This window comes from Nyctereutes procyonoides, unplaced genomic scaffold (assembly GCF_905146905.1).
Source record: "Nyctereutes procyonoides isolate TBG_1078 unplaced genomic scaffold, NYPRO_anot_genome, whole genome shotgun sequence".
NCBI lineage: Eukaryota > Metazoa > Chordata > Mammalia > Carnivora > Canidae > Nyctereutes > Nyctereutes procyonoides.
The window spans coordinates 1929220-1953290 of record NW_026575132.1 but is presented as its reverse complement, the minus strand read 5'-3'; the positions used below and the strand labels follow the sequence as shown (position 1 = coordinate 1953290).

Below are 24071 nucleotides of genomic sequence, written 5' to 3'. Positions count from 1 at the left end.
AGGAGCTTTCTACTGTCGCTCCGCTTTAGAGGTGACAAAATGAGGCCCACAGAGGTCCTCTGCCCAAGTCACACTCCGGGTGCGGTGGAGCACACTGGCTCCCGAGCCGCACTCTTCCCCTGCAAGACGGGGGTGGATGCTGGCATCCACCCCGGGAGCGGGAGCAGCGCGGTCAGGCTGGCGCCCATGGCCCTGGCCCTCGCCCCGTGCGGCCCGTGGAGGTGCAGCAGATCCAGCCCCCAGGGGATAGGAAAGGGCCTTGGGGAGCCAGTTCAGTTGTAAGGTCATGAGGGGCAGCGCCCCTGGGATCAGCGGCCTCTCCAAGACACAGAAGAGCGCGTGCTTCTCTGTCCTCTCCTGTGAGGAAACCAGGAAAGGGCCTCACAGAGCCAGACCCGTTGGCACCGGACCCTGCTGGCACCGTGACCTCAGGCTGCCCGGTCTCCGGAGCTGCGAGGCACAGCTGCTCACTGCTTAGGCCCCACGGTCTGCGGCATTTTCATTACGGAAACTTGAACTGAGACATCTGGCTTTCTTGGGTTCACCTTCCCCAAACTAAGCTCTCTTCATCAGAGAAGAATATTTTAATCAATGAATTAAATTCTTATTTGTAAAGTATTTAATTTTTATTTTATTTATATATTTAAATTCAATTAATTAACATATAATCTCTTATTGGTTTCCGAGGTAGAGGTCAGTGATTCATCAGTTGCATAGAACACCCAGGGCTCCTGACGTCAGGTGCTGCCCTCAATGTCCATCACCAGGCACCCCCCCCTCCAGAGACCCTCAGTTTGTTTCCTATGATTAAGAGTCTCTTATGGTTTGTCCCCCTCTCTGATTTTGTTTTATTTTTTCCTCTCTTCCCCTATGATCCTCTGTTTTGTTTCTTAAATTCCACATGTGAGTGAGATCACGTGATAATTGTCTTTCTCTAACTGACTTACTTCATTTAGCCTAATACCCTCTAGTTCCATCCATGTTGTTGCAAATGGCAAGATTTCATTTTTTTTATACAATTTATTTTTTTTAAGATTTATTTATTTATGGAGACACACAGAGAGAAAGAGGGGGGGGCAGGCTCCATGCAGGGAGCCCGACATGGGACTCGATCCTGGGTCTCCAGGATCATGCCCTGGACCGAAGGCGGTGCCAAACCGCTGAGCCACGCGGGCTGCCCAGATTTCATTTTTTTTTTGATGGCTCAGTACTAGTCCATTGTGTATATGCACCACATCTTTATCCTTCATCTGTGGATGGACATCTGGGCTCTTCCCACAGTTCAGCTATTGTGGACATTGCAGCTGCAAACACTGCGGGCAGGTGCCCCTTCGGGTCACTACCTTTGTATCCTTGGGGTAAATACCTAGGAGCACAATTGCTGGGTCACAGGGTAAGTCTATTTTCAACTTTTTGAGGCCCCTCCATACTGTTCTCCACAGCGTCTATACCAGGTTGCATTCCCACCAACAGTGTAAGAGGGGTCCCCCCTTTCCCTGCATCCTTGCCAATCTCGGTCATTTCCTGTGTTAATTTTAGCCATTCTGACTGGTGTGGAGCGGCATCTCATTGTGGTTTGGATTTGCATTTCAAATCTGATGCCGGGTGATGTTGAACATACTTTCACTCTGTATTTATTTATATTTTTAAACGTTTTATTTATTTATTTAAGAGGGAGAGTACAAGTGGGGGCAGAGGCGGAGGGAGAGGGACAAGCAGACTCCCTGCTGAGCAGCGAGCCTGCCTGGGTGGGGGTGGCCTCGATCCTACAACCCTGAGATCATAGCCTGAGCCAAAGCCAGACACCCAACTGACTGAGCCACCCGGTGCCCCTGAAGAAGAACATTTTATTAATCATATGCAGGCCACTAAGAACTCTCTGACACATTTCTACCTGAATTTGGGGGGAAATGACAAAAAAGTCACACTCTCTTAGTGTCACAGCTAGGATTTCATTGCTACCACACAAGTTGCTTATTATTGAGGTGATGCTATTGACCAGTTAATGCAATAAGGCTAATTAGCCATACAGGAAGTGTAAACTTACAATTCTCTGAAGTGTAAATTCATATATTTTCTTTCCAGCATTGGCTCTGAAGAATTTCCTGTACTCTCTACGTACCTTTAAAAAGAAGCATCAGAATATAGAGGTTACCGTGTGGCCAGCAGATGCCCATACAGATGATGTGCCTCTATCTACTAAAAATGAAAATGCATACAACAAGTAAAACCTCTCAGTGATTTTCTGGATATAGTAAAATAATCGAAGCACACTGAGACAGTGGATTTTAAATTAGAGAAAAAGAAATTAAGAGATACCAAGTGATGATATTGGAACGTTCCAATGTTTTAAATCCTCTTAACTAGTTTTTAAAGAGCCTGATGATTTGACAAAAAACACTCGGCAGACAATAGCTGCAAACTCATCACCAATCAAAACATAGTTCAGAAAAAAATTTTATAAGGTGATTGTCACTGCAAATTGTTCTTAAAAGGTGAAAAAATAATGCCTGAAGAACTCTATTGCAGTTTCCAAAAGCCTTGCATCCGATGACAGGACTTTAGTACTGCACACTGAGAACTAAATGTGCTAAAAATAAGAATTTAAAAACTAGCTTGTGAACTACCACTGTCTTCCATATAATTGCACTAATTTTTCTCTAATCTCTGTTCCTACCAACGTTGCTGCTAAATATTATCACAGCACTCAGGACATCAGGTTACATTTTTAGTTTCCTGATTTCCTCCTGCTACACTGTCATATTTACTTTGCATATTAATGTCCAACAAATCAAATAACTAGGTGAGGTGTTTACCGAATGGACGAACGATATAGCTGAATCCTGAAATTACGGAAAAATTATTTAAAATATGTATTATCATCTGGCTGTAAATGAGAACATTAGATTTTAGCAAATGCTAGCCTATTTGAATAATTCACACATTATGTACCTTTTGCTTTTGTCTTTAGTTTTCTGGGTTTAATTGCACATGTTCAAACATTTCTACATTAGGGATTATAAGCTAAGAACCTGCTAACCATATTCAGTTTGTAGAAAAATGTTTTATATGCCTATTTTTAAGAATTTCACAGAGGAATTCCGACCACGTGTTTCTCTTTAAATTTTCTAAGATCTAGCAACAGTGAGCCCGTTCCCACATAACAAGGACTATGGGGACCACAGGAGCTGCTGCCACCTTTACGAGATAGGCACGCTCCAAACTGCTCGAGGCCCCATCGTTCCCAAAACACCTGCCCTCTGCTACCTCCGTCATCCACGTGACCGCCCTGGTCCCGTGGGGCAGGTGAGCACCAGGCCCATTCCCTGCCCTTGTGGATTATTAAGGTTGAAAACTTTCCCCCATCCACTATATAGGAAGTTTTTCCTTTTGTTCATATTCCATGTTACTGATTATTGTTTTTCTTTTAGCCAAGATTCATATCCATTTTAAATCTCAAACTATTAAAGTTAGAAGGGACAAGGAGAAGAAAAATGAAACCTATTCATTGGCCCCCCAGAATTTTAATAGTGTAGGAAAGCAGAGAAGGTAAAGTGAGATTTCATGTAAGCAATCCATAGAAACTCACTGGAAGTCCTACTATGTTTAGTTGAATGCCACTGTAAGGGAGTTCCCTGCAATGTGCTTTTTGATATCCACAGCAATACTTCTGACTATTCTCTGGAATTATAGCTATGTGCAGAAAAGGCCTGGTGACAACATGCTGGCATATAGGATGGGTTCCCCTCGTGGGCCCTGGCAGTCCTAAAAGGATCCATGAACCTTGTAATCAATTCCACATTTTAATCACCTAAAAGGGCAAAACTACTGCTCTTATCAATTTCTTAGAAAAAAAAAAAGCACAAAAATTATTACGTTCTTGGGCTTCAAAGAAGTTTGATCTTATTTCCTAACAATAGTAACCTATTAAAATATTTGTTTTACTAGAAATGGGGGGGGGGAAGAGTTACATCTAGAGGAAGTCCAGTTCCTTCCAGTTAAAACCATTGACCTACAAACCGAATTTGATTTATATGTTGCTAGTATACACCCCTAATATGAAAGTATTTCTGAAAACATATGCAAGTAGTTAAACCCAGAAAACTAAAGATAGATGTGATACTGCTGGTAGAAATCATGACACAGTAAAAATCCATACTCAATGTTTTGTTCCTTCTTTTTATGAAAATCAGGATGCAAATTAGAACAAGCGAATAAAATGGGAAATAAAATCCTTTTTAAAAAAAGTAGTTCTAGGGTGTTATTCTGTATGTTGGTAAATTGAACACCAATAAAAATTAATTTATTAAAAAAAATTAAAAAAAAAAGTAGTTCTACAACTTGTTCAGAGTTCTTGGAATAGAACATCTTAAATTCATATTTAAGTTATTTCTTAATTACTTCAAAAATTACTTGATGAATATTCGGTATAATCAAAAAAGGTTAATTTACTTGAAGTTTAGAGGCTAAACTTTCAGGGTGAAAAAAAAAGGAGATCATTCAAGAGCCGAATGTACAGATACTGCTAATGCTCTTTTGATCCAGAGCCAATGGTTTCCTGGATGGTATTTAAATATTTAGAAGATGAATTGTTATACTATCACAGCAAAAACAATAAGGAGAAATCATGTCGAAAAGGGGCCTAATTATCCCCAAAAGACAATACGGATGGCACCCTACGGTGATGAGTTATCGAATACCGGGAAGACACAATCTTTAAATACTGCCTAAAATTTGTTCTCCAAGTTTTCTGGGGCTCAGTCCCATTTACTTACGTGCATCCTTAACTGAAGTACTAAGCACCACTCAGAAATAAACCCTGGCCTTAATTAAAGGGCACCTGAATCTAAAGTTCTCTTTAACCTGAATGATAGATCCACTGCTGGTCTTATTTGTCCGAATCTGTACTTTTATGCAAAATCCTCTGGTTTCTATGCTGAACAATCAGAATAGCAGATAGTCTGCAGAAAGCTTGGCTCCAGGAGCCATCCGCGGAGTAGGAGAGGCGGACAAAGGGGAACAAAAGCCTGACATGCCCCCGCTGGCCACTGCAGACAGCAGGTCAGCTTTTGGCTAGACTACTGTAACCTTGTGTCATGAATTAAAAAAAAAAAAAACCCACAAACTGCATCCTCATAAAGATAACGGTAAAACAGAAATCGGGTAACAAGGTGTCTCATTAGATAAGATAAGCTATGGTGCTAGGACTTTAAAACCGATTGTTTCAAGAAATACACCATAATAAAATCAGCAAATAGTAGCGCACAGGTCTGTTCTCAAAAGGAAATGCAATTAGGCAAGACGACATCGTCAAGGACCGTGCGGACCGTAAGCAAGCATCATCAATCATTTTCTCAGGGTTAGTAAGTGCTGGGCCTCGTTGAGTTCACCGAGGGCGAGAGAAGGGGTGGGGAAGTACCTTTAATCCAAGCCAGTAAGCCCAAATGACAGCAACTGCATGCTTACGCCTAGCCTCCTCCTTCAAGCGTTTCAATTCCCTTCGAGCCTAGAACGTTTTAGATAGTAAATAAAAGAGACAGCCCAATGCAGACAGCACAAATGACCAGAAAAAGATAACCCACCACACGGAAGAGCCAACTTATGCATAAGGATTTCAGAATGATAGAGAAGAGGGCCCCGTCCCGTAAACTCGAAGGGTCGTGTACGGCTGGTGCAGTCCCTTAGTGCGCTGAGCCTCTGGGCTAGAGGAAGGTGACCTGAGTGGGAAGCGCGCCTCTGCCCCCCTATGTCCACGTTTTTTCCTTTTCCTTCCCTGTTCCTGCTCCCTCCTCCGCTCCCCCACACTCTCCTTCTCCCTTATCAGGGCCTGAGAATGTGAGGGGCAGCTAACAGGGCCGCGGCCGCCCTCCGGCCCTCCGGCTGCCAGCACACGGGGCTGGAGAGCCACGACCTTCTGGGTCCCTCGCTCGGACGTGTAAAATCAGCTCCTGCGAACAGCCATTTAGGTGATGGGCGGTAAAGGCTGTTTCTCTGGAGTCCACACAGAAACACGAGACTCAAAAGTCCGTTCCCATTAGAAAATCAGAAGAGGCATGAGTCGAAATTCAGTGTGAGCTCAGGGCCCCAGACAGTGAAAACAGTGAGGGGACTTCTAGGTCTAAAAATCAGTCTTAGGGACAAGTGCAACTGAGGCACGTTACTTTGAAAGAGGAAACAGGCAGTGCTTTTGCAGTACAGCACACTGCAGTCCTCCGGCGGGGACGTGAGCCCACTCGGCGTGGAAGTCCCAGGGACACTTAAGCGTCCCCATGCCTCTACTTACCAGAGGAACTAGTCTGTTCACCACAGATTTTTGAAGGGAAAACGCAAATGAACGACTCTGGTGAGTTCTTTTGGCAAAGTAAGATCTGTATACAGGCAAATGTTGACTTTTCTCATTTTTCTCACAAGATGGGTTTCTACTGCTGACAAGGTAAACTTAAAAACATAGGACTCTATTGGTATTTATGTTTCTAACTGGAACATGCATTTTTAGCAGGGATGACCTTTGATTTTCTAAGTAACAAAAACATCTAAAAGTCCGGTCCCTTGGGGTATGTGAAATGTTCACAGAGCCCACGACTCTGCCTGGGGATTAGGGAGAGTATTTCAGGAGGCCTTTGTTTCTGAACACAAACAGCTGATGCTGAAATTCTTGGGATTCTTCAGTGGCAATTACAGCTAGTTTTGCATGAACAGAGCTTTCTGTTAAATCACAAATGATCATTCTTTCCACACACAATATTTTGCTTATGATAATCAATGGCTGCCACAGGGAGCCTAAAACACAATTTCATTCGTGGATTAATATGTTGTAAGGCATGCGTTAAAGGGGGTTCTATTACCCTCATGTCGCAGAAAACCAACTGAAGCCCAAACCTTAACGTTCCCCACATGCCCCCCCAGCCCCCCACCAAACAAAAATACCTTAAGAAAACCGCCAGGATACGTATGTTGGTGTGGTTGGAGGGAAGGAAGGGGAGGGGGAAAAAAACCCCAAAAAACTAAGCATGCGTGTTACTTGAGAGTTTTGTTTTTTAAAAAGAGCAACTAATACTCATGCCTCATTAATAAGCAATTAGTGTTTTTGGCTTCCCTGTGCTTAGGGACCCTAGTGGACACTTACTGCCACTAACATATCCAGGTTTATTCAAACTCAGCTGCTAGGACATGCACCAGTGTGAGCCACCGCTAGCTGTGGTCATCGGCCCCTGATACGCTAAAGATCCGAACTGATTACGGTGGATTCCGGGGACGGAATAATGGGACGTGCGAATGGAGTACCTTGGATCCAAGCCAGTAAGCCCAAATAACTGCAATAGCATGTTTATTCCTAGCCTCCTCCTTCAGCCGGTTCAGTTCCCTTCGCGCCTGTGATGCATGTGAAAAGGAGTCACAGAAAAGTTTAAGGCAAGGAAGGTTACAGCTGCTTTCCCAAAGGGGAAAAGAAGAGGAGAGACACCAGTCACCATCACACAGTTAACGCGGAAGCGTGTGCGCCGCCACCCCACACCAAAACGTCGAGGAGGCAGACAGGTCAATGCGTGCTCAGTAGCTTAAGCCAGAGAAACGCTTGCTGCCCCCGGAGGAGAGGGTCCGTTGGCCCGCACGCTCCCCCCGACCCGCTGCCTTCCGGGGGGCAGCCTCCGGCCTACCTGGGTACCATGCCAGTACGCCGCAATGGTGGTGGCCGCTTCCTCGCAGCGCTTCTGGTGCTTCAGTTCCCTTAGGATTTTTCGGGCCTGAGGTGAAGAATCACCCGGAAAAACAAGAGAGTGAACAAAAAAATGAAATTCCATAGGGACTGGAAACCAATACTTGAAGAGACAGTCGTCATATCCAGTCTCCAGCGAAAGATCCCTAGTCTAAAGAAAGGGAAGGGAAAGGTTGCTTATATCAGCCCTCGGGGGTGAGGAGAGGGTGGTAAATGGAGGCGTCGTTCCGCAGGACGGCATAGCCCTGGCTGGGACAGAGACAGCAGCCAGCTGTGCCCTAACGTGCGGCAGGGAGAAAGCGTGAGCACAAGCCGGGGGAGCTGGGGCACATCAGATGCAAGGAGCCGCCCTCGGAATGTGGTTGGAGGATCTCCGATGGCCCACCAAAGTCCATTTGTCGCTTTTATCACTGTTGTATAGAAGGTAACGGCAGCTATGCTTTTTACTCAGAAGACATCTTTAAAAACTTGCTAAAACCATCTCACTGGTCCAGAACCAGTGGCTTCTTCCCAGTAGCTGCCAAGATGGATTTTGTGGGGGCCTGGGATGGGGAGGCACGAGGTTTGGAGATGGACTCTGAATCTCCAAAGTCTCTAGACCGGAGTCATGGCCCCATGACCCGGTAATGAGGTCAGAGAAGAACCAACAGGCAGTAATTCACTTTCTCTATGTGCCCGGATTTATATTTTGGCATTTGCTGTGGGACAATTTACCAAACTGTCTCACAGGACTAGACAAAGGTCAACTGATGCTACTCGACTCCTGGCCGAGGGCTCTACTCTCTGATGGGGTTTGGGCCTGGAAGCTACCTGGAAGTAGCCCCTCTGGGTCAGCTCACTGCACAAAACCTCCCAACAGGAAAGGGGTCAGAATTGACCTAGAGCAGACGTCAGGAAACTTTGCGTAGAATCTAGGCCAGACGGTACACATTTTTGGCTTTGCACATCCTATGTTCTCTATCATGGCTACTCGACTCTTGACATTATAGCGCTAAAGCATCCACACACAACATGTAAATAAATAAGCAAGGTTTTGTACCAATAAAACTTTATTTATATGAACTTTGTATTCCATGTAATTTTTACATGCCACAGGATGTTCTTTTTTTTTTTTTTTTTGGTTGTTTTGAACAATGCTTTAAAAATGTCAGAGCCACCCTTTGCTCTCAGGTTGCACAAAAACAGGCACAGGCTTGATGTGCTCCAGGGGTCGTAGTTTGCAGACCTCTGAACCAAGCTTGCAGGAAGGACGTGGAACTAGGTGATGGGTGCACTGTGATCCCCACTAGAATGGCCAGAGCTCAGGATGTTTTGATCATTACGGCCCACAAAACAGTCACTAGGAAGTTACAGAAGGAGCTGGGCTGCGGGGCTGAGGTCCAGCAGGATGCACAGGTGCGTAGGCAACACTGTGAGAGACGGCCTTCTGGACTACAGCTTCCCTTGCAAACAGGGGGCAAGAGGATACTGAAAGCATGTACGGTATTATTTCAAGGACTTCCTGCTCCAAGAACAAAGCTCTTAAAAGGACAGCCAGTTGGAAGGATGCAGCTAAGACATGGTCACAAGGGCCCCAGCGTCGCCCATAATATTTATCCTTTCCATCTGACTGTTTACAGGGTAGGCAGGAGATGAGGAGCTCTCCCCTGCAGGGTGACCTTAAAGACATCATCCTTTGTGAAAGAACCTGAAAACTCCAAACAAATAAGGCTCATTTCTTTTAAACTTACCTTCCAACCCCGGATGTAAGACTGAATTACCAAAGCAGAACTCTTGATCTGTTGATACCTCTTTTGTTGCTGTAGGACAAAAGGGAAAGATTTTAGCAGTTCTATTTACATATCTGTGATACACACACCACAAGGACTGAGAAAGAGGACTTGCTTACTTGGTGCAATCAACACTTGCTCTCCCACATTCCTTCTGGGAACCAATGTGTACAGAAATCAAAGTATCGAAAATCCAAAATCATTATGGTTAATCCAGAGTACGCTTCAAGGATGCTAAACAGAACTAAGTGATCATCACTTTAATAGAACTGTGAGGATAGAAACGTGTGAGATGCTAAACAGAACTAAGTGATCATCACTTTAATAGAACTGTGAGGATAGAAGCGTGAGTCCAAGTCCACTCCTGCACCCAAGGACTTACAACGCGTACCAGTCGGCAGCGGGAAATACCAACAGCCTCTTGGGAGAGTCGGGGGAGCACCGAGTAGGCTCAGATGTGCCCAAGGTTACTTCCAGGTGGGGGAGGTTGAAGAAAACCCAGGGAGCCTCCAAGAAGAAGGCCGCAAGCTCCATGCCCCGAGGCCCTTTATACTTCTAGGGCTGATGCCTCAGAGGGTGGAGGCCACTGGAATCCCAGCCCTAGGAAAGTGAGCTCTTACTCTATTGAATGAGAAACATTCACTGGCACACGGGCACCTGTGATGAAATTTCGCAGCTTTTCAAAGTACAGAAGTCTTGCTGCGCTTCCTTCACCGTGGAAATGCTAGATTGCTTAGCTCCCTCGACTGAGCGGGGAAGACTCACCTTCCCCCACTAGGCTGCATTTTGGAAGCTCAGAGGAAACAGAGCGACGTTATCAACACGTGAGCAGCAAAATGAGAGGATGTCAGAGCAAAAGCTCTTGGACAAGTCCCTGCCTTCTCCGGGGCTCCGTTTCCTCAGCCTCCAACATCCCTCACAGAGGAATTATTCCACGGCTACGGAACGAACTATACCTACCACATCCGACCACCTCTTCCGCTATCCATTTGGTAACTCAACGTGCTCTTCCGGAATTCAAACGGCTCGAAAATAACTACCTCACTTTTAAGATTCATCTCATAGAGCCATAAAATGGATTTTAAAATAATCAGCAACCGAAAGTAGGCATGGAGAAAACGTCGGAGTTATCTGGTTGAGGAACGATATTGAGTTTAATCACTGGCTTGGATAACGTGTAGTTAACTGGTTGAGGTATTATTTATTTGACAGAGAGAGGGAGCAGCAGAGGGAGGAGAGGCAGACTCCCCACCGAGCAGGGAGCAACACAGGCTCCATCCCAGGACGCTGTGATCAGGACCGGAGCTGAAGGCAGACGCTTAACCTCCTGAGCCACCCACGTGCCCCTGGTTGAGGTATTCAAGTTCTGGAGATGTAACAGTAGAGCGAAATTAATACTTTCTCTGGAAGTTAGGCTATTATTTGTTTCTATTCTCCAAATTAATTAAATTAATTAAGCGCTCACCATCATGATTTAACAATACTTTATATGGTGGCTCTTTCTTTCACCTGGGCATACAGAAGCTCCAGGCAAGGGGAAAAGGTGCAAACGGCACCTGCTCTCCTCGGTTCATTGCCTCGTCTGTCTTTTCTCAGCCTTCTGATGAAATGCCACCTTCCAGAGGTCTTCCTTGACCCTGCTATCAAAATTTATAGCGTACCTCCCCCCTATTCTTTGCCTCAGTCCTGTTTCCTTCCCAGCACTGACCACAATCTGTAATTGTTCCAATTATTTACTTGCTTACATACATAGTGTCCCCCTCACTAGACATAAACTCTATGAGGTCAAGAATTAGGTTGTTTTGTTCATGGTTCTACTCCCAGCGCCTGGCACAGTAGGTGTTGCAAAAGCATTTGTAGGATTCACTATCCTTCCCAACTGGGATTTTCTTAATGATCTCAAAATAAATGATAATAAAGGGTCCTGGAGGACCATTTCTTGGTCTCCTCTCTCTCAGTCAAATAAAAAATGGAGCATTACAAATCTGCAAAAGTGCTCAATGCCATTGCAATGTGCACAGAAGAGGATCCACCACGGCCGGGTCGGTGACAACAGTCCTCTGAGCCTTTGAGAATACACAGGACTGCATTTATCATCGTGGCTGGATAGGTTCATATATCAACACCTACACTACTAACCGGTTGTGCCCTTTCAGCTAGAAGAAGCAATTTTACATACTCTCTTAAAGATCAAGCAATTTTTTTCTTTGGCTTAATCATTTCACTATCTCCTTAATTTCTCAAACTTGGATATATTACACTAAAATGTACGACATGAGAACAGGTCAGCAAAACTATGTCCTGGTTATATACTGCCTCATAGTAAAATGTTTCTAAAGCAGAAAAACAAAATATCTAAAGGAGATCTGACTGCAAATTTAATTCATCTTCCAACTCTCTCTCTAGAGCAAACAAATAGAATGAAAAAGCATTTGGGAACAGTGTTTTTATCACCAAATTTATTTGTGAGAATACAGCCCAGGTTTAAGCTAGCCGAAAGGCGAGCCTTCAGGCTTCCATCAAACATGCTACGCCTCCAATGAAACACCCATAACCAAGTGAGAAAGAAAATCCCAAAAAGAAATTCCATGTCAATTACATAAACATGCTTTATTTTTGGGTCTTTTCCCACAGTTAATAGGACCAGCTATCTGAAGACTAAAGGAAATCTAACCCTTTAACCAAACTCAGAATTCTACTAAGATGGGGCATCAGTTTTCTGGAATTAAGCCATTTTCAGTGCTGCTATAATACATGGAGAACAGCCAGTTATTTTGGAAAATTGACCCTCCCCATACGAAAACGGTTAAATGACACTGCCCCTTCCAATCTGATGAGCAATTTCAAGATTTAGATCTCCCACTACACGTATCTGTATCAGTGGAAGGCAGCGTGACATACTAAACTTGAGCTTTGAAGTTGTCCTGGATGCAAACCTCTTCTCTGCCACTTAAGTGGCTGTGCAACTACGGGTAGGTTGCCTAATGACTCCTGCCTTGGTTTCCCCATCTTTAACAAAGGTACCACAAGAGCACTCATTCCATGAGGTTGCTGGGAGGACTGAATAAGTCATAATTACGTACCAAGTAACAAATACTTGCAAATTGGGCATCGTTATCACAGATTAAAAAGGTCAGAGGCTCTTACCGCGTATCTCCTGTACCAGGCGGCTATGACGATTTGGCTTTTTCTCATTAGCAGGAAATGTGTGCGGCATTTCCACCCCCGATAAATCTTCTGGATGAGAGTGGCCAAGTCCTCAAGACGCTGCTTCCTCAAGTCCTCTAGTTTGAATAACTAGAAGTAAGAAACAATAGGTAGATTTGTCCGATCTACAAAACCTTATGACATGCATGAAAGACATCCCCAGGAGGAAAAATGTAATGACGTTGGAGTCAACCACATGGAGACAAAAATGAACAACTGCCTTAATTCTAGATGACACGGATAATAGCCCATGAGAAGATTATTTTGATGAATTCATACACGATCCACTGTTTACACTACGGTGCTGTAGACTTCATGACAAATCAGAGAAGGGCTGAGCTGGAAGCTCAGATTTACCTTCACACTATCCATGAGAATGTGACTATTAAGGGCAGAGAGATGTTGATAACGTTTCTGTTTTGAACAAGTCAAACATTTTCCAGATTCTCCAAATTTCCAGATTACTAAAAACACTGCTGTGTTGATTATACTTTGTGTTAGCCTGTGTTCATTGATAAAAAAAAAATGTTCCCTTGGAGTTCCTCAGTAGAATTTTAAGTGTCCTTTTCACCTTAAAAATTTTTTTAATGACAATGCTTTCATGTACCTCAAAATAATAGGGTTTGTCTTTCCTAAAATTATTACATAACTCAGATATTGTCAATACAGACTGAATTTACCTCCAATTCCTATGAATTAGGGAGGTTTTATTGTAGTAACAGCTCCTCTCTGACTTAATAAGTGCCGTACGTCTATTGGTTCAAAGATTTTGATGTCTCATAAAAAATATACATGTTCTATGGCCTGCCCCCTACTCCCCCATCCTCTTGGACATCTGCAGAAGAAACAAGAATGTAGCAGTCCTGGCAGCATCTTGGGCAACGTCCTGAAGTTAAAAATCCTTTAAGGACTTGCCTATATGATGATAGCCTAAGTTCAGAGCGTAAAGGTTTTGGTTGACATACTGTTCTCGGGTTCCGGATGAATATCTTTGATCGACCAAAGGAGTACTCTTCCACAGGAATCTCTAATTCATTAAACAGAACCTCCACGCCAGCCCTATTAAAATAAATAACAACAGTGAGTTTTCTGAGTTACAAAAAGAGATGCTATCTCCTCTTAAATCATGGTATCAAGTTCTCAGCAGTTAAAAAAAGAAATAGCTTTATTTCCAAGTATAATTGGTCTCTCAGCAAGCAGCCTTTTGTCAAGGAATTTTCAGACTGAACTCCACAAATTAAACCAAATCCAGGGACGGTAAAAGAGTAAATTGGGGTTCAGAACTATGCAGTCTAAGAAGATACAGTATTAAAACCAGTATCTTGATTTCATTAGTGGAGGCAATCTTTGTATCAAATATACCTGTAACAAAGTACCGACCAGAACCAGGAGGGTGTAGAAGAAATTCATACCTGTTTTGAACCCACTCAGTTAATTATTTTTTTTTTAAAGATTTATTCATTTATTCATGAGAGATACAACTGAGAGAGGGAGAGGTGGAGACACAGGCAGAGGGAGAAGCAGGCTCCTTGCAGGGAGCCCAACGTGGAACTCGATCCCAGATCCCAGGATCGGGGCATGACCTGACCTATCAAATGTGATCAATGAATTTCTTACCTCGCTGGTCCTTTCCAATGAGGCCATGTTTGCTTACAAAGCATCTTGTATCTTTCTAGGCAAGGTTCATAGGCCTGCCTGAAGGCGTAGCCTGCCCTCCTCACTCGGACATTCTCCAGAAGACCCAGGTACCTGATCTGATGACATACTAGAGCCTCGTTGAAGATGTGTGCTGCTTTTTTGTCATTTGGTTTGATGCACCTAAAAGATTACAAAGATTTTAGGTTTCAAACTCTGTCTCATATGGATATATCTGTGTTGTACAGAGTGTATAGTACCTAACTATTCTGTGCGGAGATAATTATTTATTATTCTTGGGAAACCCAGTCATTTCTTTTGAAATTATTTAAAATCATTTTATAGAAACTCAAAAATGAATATGACATACATGTCAGTTAAAAAAGAACAAACTAATACATACAATAACATGGGTAAATATCGCTGAAATTTTGTTGATTGAAATAAGTTTGACAAAAAGAGTATGTTTTTTTTTTTATTCCATTTATATGAAGTTCAAGAAAAACCTATGGTGAGAAATCAGTATTACTGTTATCTCTGGGGAGAGGTAAGGGGGCAGATGACAGAGAAGGGGCACAAGGGAACCTTCTAGGATGGTGGGAATGTTTTAGATCTTAGTCTGGATGGTGTTGCACAGGTGGATCCATATGTAAAAGTTCAACAAGTTGTACCATTAAGATTCACACACTTTACTATATTGTATGTATACTGTGTACCTCAATGAAACTATTAAAAACACTACTGTCTCCCTAAAACCCTATAAATCCCTCCTTTTTAGCAGAGCATGTTGCTGCCCTAAGAAAGACTACATTTCACAGCCTCCTTGGCAAGTAGGTGTGGTCATGTGATCAAAAGTCTGGCCACTAGGATCACAGGAGAATTAATATAGGACACTAATGAGTGTGTCCCTAAAAGGAAAGGACTTGCACACCCCTTGTTCTTCTCCTGCTAACGGCTGGCTGAGAAGCCATCTTTGACAATATGGAGGAGGGAAACACCCTGGGAACCACAGAGCCACAAAATAGAAGATGTTGGATCAGCCCTGAAGCCCTTATACTCAGTGGTTACCTAAGAAATAAATAACAGTCTTGTTTAAGTCATTGTCATGTCTGGATCTTAAGGACGCGATCTCTGTATCTTAATACACTGTTCAGCATTTATGGTTTTATCTGCCCAGCTACACATGCTAAATAAATTCTGCACACATTATATAATATGTGAACAACTAAATCTTACCTAGTTTGACTTTGATATTTTTATGCTTCTCCTTATACATTTATAAAAATAATGTCCACCCTTTGGCTTAAAAATAGACAACCAGATCAGTGGAACAGAATAGTGAGTTTAGACCTAGACTCTTATATAGGTTTTCGATTGATTTTTCAATAAAGGCATCAAGTAATTTTTTTCTTTTCAATATATGGTGCTAGAGCAACACAGTAGCTATATTGACTTTAATATGAAATCTGAAACTACATAAAAGACTCTAGAAAAAAATATAATATATTCACAAGCTTATAGTTTACTAAGACTTCTTAGAGGTACATTAAGGCCACTAAAAGGGAAAGGGAAAAAAAGGGGCAAAAAATAAAAAAATAAAAAAAATAAAAGGTAAGGGGGATGAAGGAACATTCTAGGGTGATAGAATGTTCCATATGTTGACCAAGGTGGTGGTTGACAAAGTATATACAATGGTGAAAAAAATAACTGAGCTGTTCACCTAGGATCTGTGTATATCACTTCATGTAAATTATTATTAAGTAATAATTTTTAAAAATCCACTTAGTTGAGAATAACAAAAGCAACTGACACAGAAAGTTTCCTGTTTTTTAAAATTAGGATCTTTACCTACTATATGTTTCAACCTGATTATGTCAAACCAGGGGATTCTGACTCTATTTATTATTAATATAAATATTAGGTACACAAACCAACACAAAAATGTTCTTCACTCCAGGTTCCTCACAACTGCATTTTTAAAAACAGTTATGGGAAGGGATGTGTGGGTGTGTGTACGCTACACGAAAGAAAACTGACCTGTTAGGCACACATCTCCCATTATCTAACTCACCAAATACACACATTGAAAACTCTAATCCTAATTGGCCTTCACTGAATCTTGAGATCTAAGGTGTCCTGGAAACAGGAAAAAGAAAAAGACCAGATGCTCCTTAAGGAATTCTTTCTGTTGCTTTGAAAACTTTAAGATTGTTCTGGGAGTCATTCCTTTCTCCAAATCTATAAGTCTCATAGGAAAGAAAGACATACTTTCGAACACCAAATTTGTAACTAAAGCCCAACTTGCTTTAATGCTGCGCTGTAAGTTAATGTAACAAGAATCCAAAGTGAATCCAATAAAAGAGTTTTATGCAAAACCTTTACCAGAAAAAAGCTTACATTTCTAAAATGTCATGAAACCAAAAAAAGATATAAAAAGTGAAAAACCTTATGTGCCAACAATGCAATTTCATTAAGTATCTATTCCTATCCCCTACCAGGCTTTTTCTTTTCTCCCCCCACCACCACCCCCCTCCCCGCCGCCTGCCCCCGACTTTTTAAAAGTCTTTGCTTGAAGGGGTAGAAGGGTTACTGGAGTAATTTTTAAGCAAACCCAAGATACCACATTACTCGAAGGGCAAGAACTTCAGTTATCCTCTGGGGGGATGGTATTCGGATTTAAGCAAACAGGAAAATGATCTTCCTTGAAAGTGCCTTCCTAATGAACCTGTCAAAGAGTTTCATGTGCAGAGATACCTAATGTAGTTCGGATTCTTGGTCTGGAGGTTTTTCATCAGTGTGGCCACAGACGCCTTAAACTGTGAGCCTGCTGTAGGAGGCCTTTTCAGGTTGATCTTGGCAGGGTTCCCTTCAGGGAACAAAGACTTGATGAGGGTGTGGCTGGCCTTCCACATGGCTTGGGACAGGTCTCGGTAGAGAAGATCATTGTTCTTGTCAACAAATCCTTCTACCTGGTACAGCACCTATGAGCAGTACAAGAAATTCAACTGCTGATTACTGCACTCCAGGATGCCACACAACTGTTAAAAATATTCCAAGACTATCTATAATGCAGCCTCTTCTTTCTCCATCGAAAACCCCCAGGCACATTAGTCACACTCCTAATACCGAATTAGCCTCCAAGTTTAAATTCCATCTGTCTAAATCACAGAAGAGTTCAAAATAAATTCTATTACGCTTCAGGATTTGCAAGAATAAACTCCAAAAATGCTATCATAACATTTTCAAAGGATTTTAGGCTTTTTTGGTGTTTGAGCACATTTTTGAGGTTTTACTTTTCCTCCTCTTCTTTTTTTTTTAGTTCACATGTGCCAATTCTAGTCTGTTTGAAAATAGACAGGAGAAAACAGAGATAAAAACCCTGGTGTTTTCAGACAGCCTAAGTGTGCAGGGAAATTAACCAGAAAAGTATCTTTTAATAACACAAGCTAACAAACAAAAAATGAAGTACCAAGTTCCAACTTTTAAAAATTAACAGTAAATCGGATACTACATACTTAATTTTTACTAAATATATAATTACAAATGTTTTCGTCTTTGAAGCCTGCAACCTTATGTAGAAGGAGATATTAACATCCATACTCTTTCAGGACTCTAAAAATTAAGCTACTGTCAAAATTGGTTTTTAACATTATATATCTTAGATGGCATAAAACTAATTCTCTCAAATATTAGGTAAAGGAGTAAGCACTTTTTTTTTTCAAAAAAGTAGCTATTTTCCCACTGTTGTTTCAAAATCTCAATCTAGGAATTCATTATTTTTGCTAAATGATCTGTGGTTGTCAAACCTCACTATCAGTCTGTAGTGACACCTAATTTTTACTAGCAAACCTTTTATTCATGTTGACAGATCTATTTTTATAGGGTAACTTCTAGCTTGGAAACAATACAATCGATTTTTAAAATATACTCGAGCTCTTTCATTAAGTCCACTGGCTTTCCTTTCAGCTGTTAAGATTGTGTTCAACTGACATGATCCAAATTTTTTTTTTAAAAGATTTTATTTATTTATTCATGAGAGACACAGAGAGAGAGAGAGGCAGAGGCACAGGCAGAGGGAGAAGCAGGCTCCATGCAGGGAGCCCAACATGGGACTCGATCCCAGGACCCCAGGGTCACGCCCTGGGACGAAGGCAGGCGTACAACCACTGAGCCCCCCAGGCGTCCCATGATCCAGATTCTACTTCTATTGAACATTTACTGATTCTACGAGTTTGGCAACTCATCCTCCCAAGCTGGCGCTGGTCAGAAGGCCCCCTCTGAGGCCTGGGCTCCTTGCAGGAACAACTGCAGGCCCACTGGGTGCTGGAGCCTCCTCCCCATACCTTGCCAGCATAGTGCTGAATTCTGAAGCAGCTGTGAGGCAGGGACGTGTCGTTGAGAAACCTGGAGCTCTTGCTCATCCTGCTTTCAAAGTGTTGGTGGGTGGCGCACACTTGGTTGAGCTTCTCCAAGAAGGTCTCGTCGGTGACCGTGCCAGGTCTCAGGCATTCCTCGTCCAGCATGGCCAGGATTCCGTTTGTGTTCTGCGAGAAGGGAAGCAAAAAGGTTTCCTTCCTTCCTCACTGTATTGTTTAAATAATTATTCCTAATTACACCGTCAAAGACAATTAACTTAGTCACAGAAAATTCCGCTCTGTTATAACAAAAAGCGGGGAATCAAAACAAGTCACAAAAGCCACAGAAGTCGGCCCCTTTCCACAACGTGCCAGGTGTGTGCCCATGCTGGGGAGGAGAGGTCTCTATCATCTCCCTCCCCACCTTGCCTGCCTCCTCCCTCCCCCCCACCCCAAAAAGACTTAGGAGTCACCTCAGTGACCTCAGGGGGCTGATGACTGAAATTCACCTTGTTGGAAAAAGGCAAGTCAGACCTCATATTCAAAACACATTCAAAGGTAAATCTAAACATCAGAAACTAAATTTGACAATGCAGTTTCTACATGTGGCCATAAATCACAAAGCACAGTCTTCTAAGGCTATTATTTGATTCATAGCTTGAGAAGGAAATTGGTTTCAGATGTTTCCAAATTGTTCATGTGCTCAAAATGCCGTTTATTTTCCAGGAAAAAAAAAAAAAAAGAAAAAAGCTGTGATTTGGGATCGATGCAATCAAGCTGTATTTCAAGAATATCTGTTTAGAATAAAATTCTTCCACATAAAATTTCAAAATGGATGTTGAACACGAGTGAGAATGTGTTGTGTATTCAGACCCCATGATCACATTTATCCCAAGAACAGTCAGCCCAGTGACACTGAATCAAAAATCTGGAATCTTCTACTTTGCTAAATAAAGGCTGCTGCTCCTTAGATTGCCCCTCTGGGCCCATATGTCTCTATTCCAAATACAACAATCCGGTCTACTGACCACCAGCCCCACCTACTTCCACCAGCCACAGCTCCCGGTTCCTCTCCCCTTCTCCTCGCAAGGCCGAGACATCCTCTGACCAGCATTTGCTCATTCCGCACAAAACCCAGGGGAAGTGTGAACTGTCAGGCATCAAGTGTGTTCACAACAGCCCCAGAGTAAACATTATTGTTAGGTAACGCTGGAAGGAAACATTTCCTTTACGGACCCAGCCTCCTACGTGAACTCGAGTTACTTCGATCACATAGGCAAGGCGATTTGGGGCTGAGACAATCTACTTAAATGAAGTATATTATCATGGTTCTCTCCGTCTCTGTCTCTTTCCCTTTCTTCTCAAAGGGAAATAATTAAGTTCAATGTTCTATTTAGAGGAAGGAAAATGTGCTAGTCATGACTTCTGAAAGTTTAAGTTCTCACAGCAAATTACTTTGGTCACAAGATTTACGAGGAAAAGATTTTCAGTAAATTCACAGATTTCTCTGGATATTAGAGTTTTGAGTTATTTAGGCAGAATGTGAGCATTTGTATCCCAACATTCAAATATTTCAATATTTATATATTATAAATATTATATTTATAACAATATATATTATTAATATATAGTATTATATAATATATTATAGTTATTATATAATTATGTAATATAATTATATATTAATATATAATATATATTATAAATATTATATATTATATTGTATTATATTATAATATATTTCTCAATTTATTAAGAGAAAACCAGTCATCCTTCAGAGTATTCATCAATGTGCAACTGTCAGGAATATCTTCAAAGCTGAGGGAAGAGATGCACTGGCTCGTTACATAATTTCCAAAAGGTCTTGTTAAAGATAAACAGAAAGTGACCTGCCTGACATTTAGGGCCCATGAGTCTATTCCAGCACTCACCTACTGCTGACAGCTAAAAGGACTGTAGGACAATAAAGTGTACGCATGGTTTCAAATTAACTTTCACTAACTTTGTTATCAGGGCCAAGAATGTGAGTAATCTTAAGCATAAAACAAGAGTTTCCAGATTTTCACATACAAATCAATCTTCTTGCAATCAATTCATTTATAATCAACTACAGACTACAGATGTAAAAAACAAAGTATTTAGTGACCTTTTGGAATCTAAGATTTATCTAGTAATTTTGGATACTTTATGCCTTTTTACATATATACAGACACGTGTGGTCACCTGAAAGTTCCCATGGACCTTGGCCACCTTCAAAGTCACAGATACACACGATACCCACAACGTAGGTTCTCCAAACCAAGGCTATGTCTACACTGGAGCCATTCCCGGGGACCTACTTAGCTCAGCTCCCATGACTCTCCCTTTATCCTCCTTTATCTTAACTCGAAGAACATATCTTTTGTTATCTTAACTTGAAGAACATGTAACTTAAGGAGCATGTTTGTTGTTCTTTAGCATTTAAAGAATGTTTTCCAGCTTTACTGAGATACGACTGACACATTAACACTATGGAATTTTAAGGTATACAAGGTGATAATTTGATACACTTTTAAAAATTGCAAAATGATTACCACCATAGCCTTAGCTAACACCTCCATCACGTCACATAGTTACCATTTCGTTTTTGTTGATGAGAACACTTAAGACCTACTCTCCTATTTTCAAAGATATAATAATAATATGGCATCGTTAGCTGTAATCACCATGCTATCCTTAGATTTCTAGAACTCCTTCATCTTGAGACTACAAGTCTGTACCTTTTGATTGACATCTCCCTATGTCCCCCAACCCAAGCCCCCACAAACCACTATTCTATTCTGCTTCTTTAGCTTTTTCAGATTCTACATATGTGATATCACGCACATTTGTCTTTCTCTGCCTAACTTATTTCACGTAGTGTAATGGCCTTGAGGTCCATCTGTTTTGCCACAAATGGCAGGATTTCCTTCTTTCTCATGGCTGAATAATATCCCATTGTATATACACACCTCATCTTTATCCATTCATCTATAGAAGGACACTTAGGTTGTTTCCACATCTTGGCTATTGTGAATAAATGCTGCAATTAACATGAGGGTAAAGACAGCTGTTCGAGATCCTGATTCTGTTTCCTCTGCATGCATGTATATATATATATATACCCAGAAGTGGAAATGCTGGATCACATAATAGTTCTATTTTTAATTTCTTGAGGAATCTCCATACTATTTCTATTATGGCTGCACTAGTTTACACTCCCAGCAACAGTGTACTGAGAGACTCCCTTTTTCCCCACATCCTCACCAATATTTCTATTTTTTATAATAACCACTGAACAGTGTATTAAGAGGTTCCCGGAATTTTAGAAACAAAATGGATATTTGATTTGACAAAAACCTTGTTTCTGAGCCTCCTCTGACCAGGTCTCATATTCCCAGGAGCTGTGGACTAGACCTGGGCTCCCAGCACACAGCAGGAATGGTGTGGCTAAGGGCATGACATCTCAACATCATGAATGGGCTCTGCGATACGGCCGCAGGATGAGCATAGAAAACCCTAGCCAAGTGTCACAATGTCCAGCTGTCTATGTGTGTGTTCAAGAACCTATGGCTATAATATAGTGTCTCCAGAACTCTGCAGTTCTCTAAAGAAAAGTGTCAAAGGAGTGAAAATGCTAACGCTTAACAAAGAAGGCAGGAGTGAATGACTGGTAAGGAGTGAATGATTACTAAGAAATTTTTTAGGAAATTGTACCTAATACTCACATTTTCTATTAGGTCACAAATGATAGCATTATTGAAATAGTCAATGTGTGTCCATTCTATGCCCTGAGAAACAAAAGAGAACAAAGTCAGATTCCTCATGACTATGCCACACGCAACCATCTATCAATGACGACTGTGCCATCTTGCTATGTTTCACTTCCCCTCTGAGTGTATTTTTTTTTATAAAAAATCAGTGCTGCCAATGCCATCTTCCGGTTCCCAAAACTTTCTTGACTTCGGGAGTCACCACTGACACGATGTGACCAAAGTGAACGCCCTTTAGAGACTGCCTCCCATTCCACTCTCCCGTCTGTGGCAATTTCCCATGCACTTCATTGGCTCTGCGCCAAACATTTACTCAACAGGCCCTTGGGTCAATATTACTTTGTGTATATTTACAATGTTTATAAGGAAATAAGTCAGAACTTGATCCCAGGAATCTAAGGCCCACATTTTTCTGTTCTTAATTTGTAATCACAAGGAAAAAATTAATTTTAGAGTCAATCCTCTGTTGTAGGGCAGTTGACTACTTCAAATGTAAAAATATGCACTGCTAAGACAGAGTATTTTCAACATAAGACACAAAAATCGTTACAAAGCCGAATCTGGGAGGCTAAATGTCATCTCTGGATCTGCTTACTCTTTGCCTATAAGTGTAAACATCCATTTTTCTTCTAAGAGGAAGAAATTTAACTCATACAGCAAGCTGGGGATCATCCTATATATTCTTAGACGTGTTCAAACAATCTGTACAAACTGTTTTAAATTATAGATCAAAGTTCGGGCAATCTCTTTATGATGTGAAGACAGGAAGAGAATGAATCTGGCTCTTAGGATGTTTACATTAAAAAAGGTGCCAGCCAGGATAAAATGTTTCTAAGGCATGACGATCATTCTAAAAAAAAGATGAAATATTTATGATTTAGCTTTTGAGTACATGGGTTATTTTACAAAGACTCTGGGGTTAACAATCACATTAGAAAAATCTGTACTGAAAAAAAAGGAAAAGAAAAAAAAGGAAAATTCTGTACTGAGGAAAAAAAAAAAGGATTCTTAATGTGTCCTTAATGATTTACAGTAACACTACAGAAAATGAAGAAAAATAGGTAATACCATTATTAAAATACAAAGCAAATAGAAAAATTAAATATAATAATTCCTTTTGTTTGAAATAATTTTATAGTTCAAAAACATTATTCAAAAAATGAAAGGCTGAAAACCACACATGGCTTTACAATTAAGTATGAAACTTTGTAAACATCACTTCTGATTATTTTCAAATTATATTGAGATAATCCATACATAGCACTAGTACAATACCTGGCAAGACAGTAAACACTCAGCAAATATTAATTACCTGTTTTCATTATAAAATTTTAGAAAAATCAATGCCTTTCAAGATTGAACAAAGTCTCAAAATATTTTCAAATTCATAGAGAGTAGTACTGATGCTCAACTAACTGAGCCACCCAGCTGCCCTTCAGGTTTTTTTTTTTTTTTAACAAACTGTTATTTTACATCATTGCATTACAATCCACTAAGGATCAAGCCAGTCAACTGATATTTACTGAGCCCCTACGATGTGCCAGGCACTGTTCTAGGCACTAGCAGCAGAACAGCGAAAATACTCCCAGTAAGCTTAGAT

At 41.4% G+C, this 24071-nt stretch overlaps 1 protein-coding gene across 7 annotated transcripts in view; it reads right to left on the bottom strand.

Moving 5' to 3' along the window:
* Positions 1-24071, bottom strand: part of MYO1B (myosin IB) — a 172870-nt gene that overhangs the window by 12558 nt on the left and 136241 nt on the right. For 5 of the 7 annotated variants that reach the window (XM_055344996.1, XM_055344997.1, XM_055344999.1 and 2 more), the window contains 11 exons: positions 22427-22489; positions 18669-18869; positions 17080-17306; positions 14308-14508; positions 13656-13749; positions 12631-12780; positions 9445-9513; positions 7656-7742; positions 7285-7371; positions 5420-5506; positions 2048-2122 (listed from right to left, as the gene is read on the bottom strand). In XM_055344996.1, coding sequence (XP_055200971.1) covers positions 2048-2122; positions 5420-5506; positions 7285-7371; positions 7656-7742; positions 9445-9513; positions 12631-12780; positions 13656-13749; positions 14308-14508; positions 17080-17306; positions 18669-18869; positions 22427-22489 — 1341 coding nt within the window. The remainder of the gene's footprint in view (positions 1-2047; positions 2123-5419; positions 5507-7284; positions 7372-7655; positions 7743-9444; positions 9514-12630; positions 12781-13655; positions 13750-14307; positions 14509-17079; positions 17307-18668; positions 18870-22426; positions 22490-24071) is intronic. The other 2 variants (XM_055345000.1, XM_055345001.1) reach the window with 2 other exon arrangements.